At 39.2% G+C, this 8,682-nt stretch overlaps 1 protein-coding gene and 1 pseudogene across 4 annotated transcripts; one reads left to right on the top strand and one right to left on the bottom strand.

Annotated features, from left to right (window-relative positions):
* The first annotated feature begins 2,105 nt into the window (after positions 1–2,105).
* Positions 2,106–4,119, top strand: LOC113310249 (annotated as a pseudogene).
* Positions 4,120–4,232: 113 nt separating this feature from the next.
* On the bottom strand, positions 4,233–8,245 carry LOC113310250 (receptor protein kinase TMK1-like). Of its 4 annotated transcripts, none has more exons than XM_026558857.1 (3): positions 5,566–8,245; positions 5,197–5,484; positions 4,233–4,921 (listed from the first exon to the last, which is right to left on the bottom strand). In XM_026558857.1, the coding sequence occupies exons 1-3, from the start codon at positions 6,026–6,028 to the stop codon at positions 4,722–4,724; spliced, it is 951 nt and encodes a 316-aa protein (XP_026414642.1). In that variant the 5' UTR covers positions 6,029–8,245; the 3' UTR covers positions 4,233–4,721. The 4 variants fall into 4 exon arrangements, 2 of the variants coding, with proteins under 2 accessions (XP_026414642.1, XP_026414643.1); XM_026558858.1 differs by having other exon boundaries at positions 5,197–5,481; XR_003341043.1 differs by having other exon boundaries at positions 4,388–5,484.
* Positions 8,246–8,682: the final 437 nt, after the last annotated feature.

Here is an 8,682-nt window from a genome sequence, read left to right as displayed (position 1 = left end):
GTTATCTTAATGATGGTTGGATGCTTGATTCCGGTGCTTCGTATCATATGTGTCCTTCAAAGGACGGTTTCACTACTTACAGAGAGCTGAATGATGGTACTGCTATGATGGGCAATTCTAATGCCTGCAAAACAGTTGGAGTTGGTACGGTACATGTTCGTTCGCATGGTGTTATCACAACACTTTCAGAGATTAGACATGTTCCAGATTTGAGGAATAGTTTGATTTCGTTAGGAGTACTTAAATCTCTTGGATACAAGTATGTTGTTGAATATGGATTCTTGAAGGTATCTTACAATGGTAGCGTGAAGATGACCGGTGAAAGACATGGTAATTTATATTTCTTACAAGGAGATATAGTTTGTGGTGGAGCTATGGTTTCTCAATCAATTGATGAGAAACAAATGGAGTCAACACGTTTATGGCATATGCGTCTTGGGCATATGAGTGAGAAAGGTATGTCCTTGTTGAGTAGTAAAGGATTGCTTGGAGGTGAGAAGATTTGCAAGCTTGATTTCTGTGAGCATTGTATCTTCGGAAAGCAATGTAGGAGCATTTTTGGTTCCGTTGTACATCACACACAGGGCATGTTAGATTACATCCATTCGGATGTTTGGGGTCCCTCTCGTACAGTTTCTAAGGGATGTGCAAGGTGGTTTGTGACCTTTATCGATGACTTTTTGAGGAGAGTTTGGCTTTACACCATGAATCATAAGAATGAAGTCACCGAGGTGTTTAAGAAGTGGAAGACCATGGTAGAGAAACAACTTGGTCGTGTGGTTAAGAAGATACGTTCCGATAATGGCGGTGAATACATCGAAGACCCATTGAAGGAGTTTTGTGAGGAACAAGGTATCGTTAGGCACTTCACAGTCAAGGGTACACCACAGCAAAATGGAGTAGAGGAGAGAATTAATCGAACGTTACTTGAGAGAGCACGGTGCATGTTGTCAAACGCAAGTTTAGACAAGATTTGGTGGCTGAAGCAGTGAATACAGCGTGCTATTTAGTGAATCGATCACCATCAACAACTATTAAGTGTAAGTCACCTATGGAGGTATGGACCGGTAATTCCGTGAACTATTCTAATTTAAGGGTGTTTGGTTGTCCAGCCTATTTTCATGTAAAAGAAGATAAGCTGGGTGTTAGGGCCAAGAAAACAATTTTGTTAGGTTATCCATTAGGTGCGAAAGGATACCGTCTATGGTGTCCAGAATTGAATAAGTTCATAATTAGTCGTGATGTAGCAACTTAAACCCTCAACTCCAAAAGGGGATATCCTTTCCCCGCAGGAAAATGATGCGTAAGCTTGGACGACACACAATGTTTTCTGGGACAATTCAAGTTTCTTGGACATTTCCCATCGGAAAGGCTCGATTGTGCGTTAAGAAGTACAATTAGAAACAACCGAGTAGAAGACCACGATAATATGAAATATTTATAATTTTTTCTTTTCCTTTTTGTTTTTTTGCAAACCATCAAGTGGTCTGATGGTTGGTATACTCCCTTTCACTGCGGAGATAGGGGTTTGAACCCTGTAACTGTCAAAATCCCCTCGTAATTAAGGAGTTTGGATGTAGTCTAAGGACCACTAGTCTAGGATAATAAAAAAAAAAAAAATTGTTCATGTTTTTAAATCACCATTTGTGCACGCTAAACCGTGTAGTTGGTTAACACTAATCCATCTTCATATAATTTTCAAAAAATAAATAAATCCATATTCATATATGCACAAATCTGCACGCAACGATAAATTGGTTAATACTATTGGAAAAAGATAAATTGATTTTTTTAGCATTCACAGTAATACTAACTTTGTAATAAAATTAATCTAATTTTTACAAAGTCCAGGCGTCCAGATTGCTGTACATAAAAGATTTTAGGTGGATACGTGGAGATAATATACATTAATGGTTAGCATGAAAACACACAAAGTAGTTGAAGTTCAGTGAGCAATTTTTCATCATGTTTATATTGGTCCAACCTCAGTCTCGTGTGCTACAAGATGAAGCAAGTAAACCCCCTAGATCAACTAAGAATAGGAAAAAAAAATGACACTATATAGTATAAATGTATAATAGTTGTTGTCAACAGATAAACCACCAATACTACTTCTTCACTTCAATGGAATTTTAAGAAAGAAAAAAAAAACTCGCTAAGCTAATCACATCACATAACCCCTACTAATTTCATTCATTGGAATAGCAAATTAAACTTAGTTTCAAAAAAGAAAAAACAAGTAGAACAATTACACCAATTAAGAACAGAAGATGAATGCTAGACGGGACGAAGAACACAGGCGCCAACTGGAGCTGTCGTCATCATCAGTTGTATCAGAACTCCAAGGCACGCTATTGAAGGACATAGATCCTTTCTCATACTTCATGCTACTAGCATTTGAAGGGTCTGGTTTGATTCGGTTCGCTCTATTGTTGATTGTATGGCCAGTGATTCAATTGCTAAACTTGCTTGGGATGAATGATGCTGGTCTCAAGTTAAGCATATTTATGGCAACCGCGGGAGTTCGAGAGACGGAGATTGAGTCAGTTGCTAGAGCAGTGTTACCTAAGTTTTATATGGATGATATGGATATGAATGCTTGGAGAATTTTTAGTTCCTGTGATACGAGAGTTGTAGTGACTAGAAGTCCTCGGATTATGGTGGAACGATTTGTGAAAGAGCATTTACGTGCTGATGAAGTGATTGGGGGTGAGCTTGTGATAAATAAATTTGGATATGCAACCGGATTCATTCGAAATGATGTTGGTTCAGTTACTAATCGTGTCAAGGCCTTGTTCAAGGGAGAACGTCCTGATTTAGAGTTAGGCCGGTGTCCTGCACCTGGTCTCTCCTTCCTATCTTTGTGCAAGGTGAGTGAATGTTTTGATATATTTATAACAATTTCGAGATCCATGAGTGTCATAGATGCATCCTTGCATGCACAACGTATCTAATATTCTCATTTCTCAACCGTGTGCAGGAACAAAAGCAGCCACCATTTATCAACAACCAAAAGAATGATGATCATCAACTCATCCGACCGCTACCAGTCATTTTCCATGATGGTCGTCTTGTCAAACGCCCGACACCGTCAATGGCGCTCCTAATCATCTTATGGTTTCCAATAGGAATTATACTGGCTGTAACACGTCTTGCCGTTGGAGCAATACTACCAATGTCTGTTATCCCTTACACTAGCCAAATATTCGGTGCTTCTGTCGTGGTTAAAGGTAAACCACCACCACCACCATCAAATTCCAACGACGGTGTTCTATTTGTATGTACCCACCGGACGCTAATGGACCCTGTCATCCTATCTGTTGTTCTCCAGCGTAAAGTTCCTGCACTGACATACTCCATTTCCCGCCTATCAGAAATCCTATCCCCAATACCAACTATCCGGTTAACTAGAGTTCGTCATGTCAAATGCCGAAAAGATAAAGAGTATACTAACCGAAGGTGACCTTGTTGTGTGTCCTGAAGGAACTACATGCCGAGAACCATTTCTTTTGAGGTTTAGCGCACTTTTCGCTGAGTTAACGGACCGGATTTTACCGGTTGCAATGAACTACAGGGTTGGGTTCTTTCACGCAACAACGGCTAGGGGTTGGAAAGGACTGGATCTAATTTTCTTCTTTATGAATCCAAGGACGGTTTATGAGGTTACATTCTTGAACCAGTTGCCAGCAGAGGCAACTTGCTCGGCCGGCAAGAATCCTCGCCATGTTGCAAATTATGTGCAGAGGATCTTGGCTGCAACACTAGGATTTGAGTTTTTCTTCATTGGTTTTGTTTAGTTTGTTTCTTAACCTTCTAAGATATGATGCATTTTTTTTTCAAGTGTAGTATGTAGATTTGCTGGTGTAATCTTTTGGTATATGTTTTCCTTTCTTCATAAAAGTTGATGCTGTTATTTTAGAGTCCACTTCAAAGAGTCGGGAGAAAGAAAAGCAAAAAAAAAATCTGGAGTCCAAGGTCAGGAGGTGCAAAGAAGAGATTTGGGTGAATTTTAAAACAGCTGCTACAAAACCCTGGTAGTGACAGTAATGCTGGTAGCTAAGCTAGTAGTAGTAGTAGGAATATTGAGTCAGTAATAGGAACATAAGTCTCTGTTCCAGCACTTTCTTTCCTTCGATGAAATTTAGTTCTTTTGCTTCTGTATTTCCTTTTATTTTGTTAATCTTTCTTCATTGTGAATTTCTAAAAATCCACGTGCTGGAATCTTATAATGCTGAATTCTAGAATTTAGGTTCCTCATATAGCAGTACTGTTATACATAATGACTTGAAATCTGTCTATATTGACATTGGAATCTTTATCTAGCGTTTGGTCTCCTACAATGCAGTGAGATGGAAGCTTAGCGTCTGGTTTTTAGTTTGATCTTCTATTTCATTTCAGCTTTCAATTTCAGGTAATCGTGTAAAAAAACTTGTTACACGGGAAAACATGACGAGAATAAACCAGCAGCTTGTGTCTATTGGGTCAATGATGAACCAATCTCCAACAAGTTCTGCTATCATGAGTCTGTCTGCAAAAGGTGACTTGCTTCATGGACAAAGGTAAATCCATAAAAAATCTGTCAAATTGTTCAATTGGCACAATACCGAAACATTGCTGAAAAGTTATCAACCCATGTGCAAGGTAAACTGGGTAGGCACCAATGCATACAATATCCACGAAATCCGCCTCCTACTGAGTTAATATACCAAATACTGGTACTGCTATATGGATTTTGGAGTAGTATTCCAGAAAGGCTGCTGGAATAGGGATAATAAGTTTCTTCTTGGTGTTACCCTCTCTGGTAAGGAACCAAGCGTAGCCGTGGCTCTAGAGTTGCTAAAACTTCCCATCATATCGATATCAACGACGTGGCTGTCTTTGGCATCCTTTGCAGGTTCCCTGAGCAGAAGTGATAATTGATCTAGTACTCCACTCATATCAGGTCTTCTTTTTGGATTCCGGTTACAGCAGCGGGCAGCTATTAAGGCCACAGTCTGAATGCTACGCAATGTCTCTTCATTCATTGCAATTGTAGAGTCAATCACTTTAACAAGTTTTCCTTTGTCCAGTCGAATTTTCTGGAACCAAGGGGCTAACAGCCTGCTCTCTTCTGATCGGGATTTGTCCAATGCCTTTAGACCTGTTATCAGCTCCATTAAGATTACACCGAAGCTGTAGACATCAGCCTTAATTGATCTAGTACTCCACTCATATCAGGTCTTCTTTTTGGATTCCGGTTACAGCAGCGGGCAGCCATTAAGGCCACAGTCTGAATGCTACGCAATGTCTCTTCATTCATTGCAATTGTAGAGTCAATCACTTTAACAAGTTTTCCTTTGTCCAGTCGAATTTTCTGGAACCAAGGGGCTAACAGACTGCTCTCTTCTGATCGGGATTTGTCCAATGCCTTTAGACCTGTTATCAGCTCCATTAAGATTATACCGAAGCTGTAGACATCAGCCTTGGTCGACACTTTTTCTTCTGCTGTTCAAACAGAAGAAATAACATTAACTTAGTGCTCCAAATAACATTAACTTAGGAATAGGTAGAGCAGTCGTAACTTACCATGATACTCAGGATCTATGTACCCCAAAGTTCCAATAACTCTGGTCGTAGCAGAAGATGTCCCAGAAGGAGCCAGACGAAGAAGCCCAAAGTTGGCTAGCTTCGCCCTCAAGTCATCTCCGAGGAGGATGTTGGACGGTTTCAGGTCACGATGAATGTAGCTTTCTGTGGCTAAAGAATGAAGATAATCAATACCCTTTGCAATGTCAACAGAAATCCTCAATCTTGTAATCCAGTCAAGGGGGTTAACCACCACTCCTCCACGGCCAAAAAGGTGCTCACTAAGCGTGCCCTTGGGCATGAACTCATAAACAAGGAGTCGTTCATTGTCATCCAAGTAAAACCCCAGTAGCGAGAGCAGGTGACGATGGTGAATTTTCGAGAGAGCATCAATCTCGCTTTTGACTTCGGCCAAACCCTTCTCAGTCATATGATCAAGCTTCATTTTTTGAACAGCGACCATTGTCCCATCCACAAGCTTTCCTTTATAAACAGTAGCATATCCACCAACACCTACAATGTTTTGTGGGCAGAAGTCATTTGTTGCAGTCTTCAACTCCTGAAGGGAGTATTTGCCTTCTGCTATAGCACCATGTGTTTCATCCGAACTCAGTGAGTTCGGTTTCTTCTTGCAGAGACAGAAAAAGATAGTCCCGAGTAACAAAAGTAAGAAACCTCCCCCAAGTACAGAGACCACCACAATAAACACTACTCCTGGTGATTTACCCGAGGATTTATGTGGCGATGGATCAGGTGAACCACTAGAGTTTGAAGAAGAAATCAAGTTACCATGAACGTCCACTACAACATTTTTTTATAATTTTGGAACGACTCCAGTGAGCTGATTGTCAGAAACATCCAGTTTTTCTAGAGACCGCATTGTCGTAATCACTGTGGGAATTGTACCAGTCAACTTATTTCCAGAAAGGTTTATACTTTTCAAGGTATGCAGCAAAGATAATTGTGGAGATATACTCCCAGCTAGCCCCATGTTCTTGAAGTCTAAACCAATTATGTCTCCGTTATAGCACCTTATTCCGTAGAAAGAATCACATGGGTTATTGCCTATCCACGTTTCTGCAAACTTCAGAGGATAATGAAATGACTTGACAACTGCTAACAGAATGCTGGTCCGAGGGTCACATTCTCCCGGCTCCAACAGACAAAGCTGTTGTTGTCCATCGAAGGACCAAAATCCATTGATCTGTTAAATGTCGGAATCGGACCTTGAAAATAGTTGCTACTCAAGTTTACCTCTCCCAAATTGATCAGACCTGTCAATGAAGAAGGAACAGGACCCGAAAACTTGTTTCTCGCCAGATTTAGTTCTTGCAACTCTCTTAACATAGACATATTCGGAAGAGGGCCAGAAAAGAAGTTATTTTCTATCCTAATTACGCTCAAATTGCTCATGTTTGACAAAAAGACATCTCCATTAAATTTTTGACCATTCAACTGGAGAGATGTCAATGGAAGAGTAGCAAAATCAGTAGGAACTGGACCTTCTAATCTGTTGTTGGCAACATTTAACTGTTTTAGCAAAGGGAAACGACCCCCTCTTAAGAACTTAGGTATTTTTCCTATAAGACTTGCATTCTCAATAGATATATACTCAACATCTCTAGCACTCACCAAAGAAGCTAGGATCTCCCATTGTGTGAATGGATTATGATCAAGTGATATAGTTCTAAGATTAGTCAGACCATTAAAACAATTGGAAGGTACAGAACTGAAATAGTTTCGATCAATAAGTACTGTTTCTAAATGTGTCATCCCACAAATTGGAAGAACACCTGAGAGTGCATTACCTTGCAGCACTAAGATCTTGAGCATAGACAGGTCTTTGAAATTGGATGGAACTTCGCCCTTGACCTGAGACTCAGAAAACTGAATGCCGGAAACCCTGTTTTCGGTACAGAATACTCCCTCCCATTTGCAAGGACTGGGATCCGACCAGTTCAGAGATTTATCCAAAACCAAGGCCTTCTTCAAATCAATCATGACATCGGCGTCGTGAGATGATTTCAGAGGAAACATAACACAATCAGTAACTACAATTAGACATAAGATGATCAAAACCTTCGATAAGAAGATTTTCATTGTAAAGAGATTTCGAAGTTTGTCTTTGGTAGTTTGATAAAGAAAAATTGAAGAAAATTTGAGGTTTAGGTGAAGAAATCCATTTTACTAATCCATGATTCCTCCCTCTAGTATAAAATAATTTCTAAAGTATGATTGATTTCGAAACCCTAAGATGATCCGGGTAGAACAATCTTGTTTTCTTGAAACTGTACTTCTGAACTGAACTGAACTGAACTTTCTTTTCTACTTCAGAGTGCGGACAATAATTAAACATTCTCTTCTTAGTGACGTATTGTCTAGAGATGTGCTGAAAATCATCCAACGGATATTAGTGTTTTTTTTTATGAGAAGAAGAAGAAGAAGAAGCAACAGCAGCAGCAACAGAGATTGAGAGAGAGGGAGAGGAGGGTTGTTTGATTTATCAAATTTAGAATCATCAGCTCTGATTTTATCTCTAAAATCATGCAGATCTATGTATAGGAGAGGGACAACAAACAATCCCTCAAGAAAAACTCCCACATCTCTCCTATTTTTGATTTGCAGAGCTTCATACTTAAACTAATGAATGAGTGTGTTTGTTTTGTTTTAGTGTTGAAGCAACAACAATGTAGTGATATTTTGTCGATCAAACCCTTTAAAAGATCTGCGTGGTGATTGCTGTTTAAGGTAAAAACGCGTGAGTTAAGGAGTGATTTTGTGCACACTCTTACAATATTACTTTAAAGAGTGCACAAAACAAACATCCTTATTGATTGTTTTTTATTTTTATTTTTTTGTATAGAAAATTCTTAATGAAAGGTACATCTTACATCAAGACATATATATTCCATGGTTGTATTTCAAAGGTGACAAATCCAACGATCTGAAAAGTATTTAAGCTAACTATTCATGTTATCTGAGGCATTAAGTTCTGAATGTTATTTGCTTCCCAAAAGGAAGTAGCTTTCCTATCAATAGTTATTCGAGCAAGATTAATAGCTAAATAATTTTGAACTTCAGTTGTAGTGCTTCATACACCTACTTCCAATTTTCTAT

Source organism: Papaver somniferum, chromosome 9 (genome assembly GCF_003573695.1).
Source record: "Papaver somniferum cultivar HN1 chromosome 9, ASM357369v1, whole genome shotgun sequence".
Lineage (NCBI taxonomy): Eukaryota > Viridiplantae > Streptophyta > Magnoliopsida > Ranunculales > Papaveraceae > Papaver > Papaver somniferum.
The sequence above is the reverse complement of the archived record's forward strand: the minus strand, read 5'-3'. Positions and strand labels throughout refer to the sequence as shown.

What these genes read in the sequence shown, in the direction of transcription:
- LOC113310250 (XM_026558857.1), bottom strand. Translation starts at nt 6,028, where the DNA reads ATGGTCGCTGTTCAAAAAATGAAGCTTGATCATATGACTGAGAAGGGT. An exon ending in CATAGATCCTGAGTATCATG is followed by an intron (nt 5,485 to 5,565) that starts GTAAGTTACGAC and finishes CTGTTTGAACAG; the next exon opens with CAGAAGAAAAAGTGTCGACC. An exon ending in TGATATGAGTGGAGTACTAG is followed by an intron (nt 4,922 to 5,196) that starts ATCAATTAAGGC and finishes GTGGAGTACTAG; the next exon opens with ATCAATTATCACTTCTGCTC.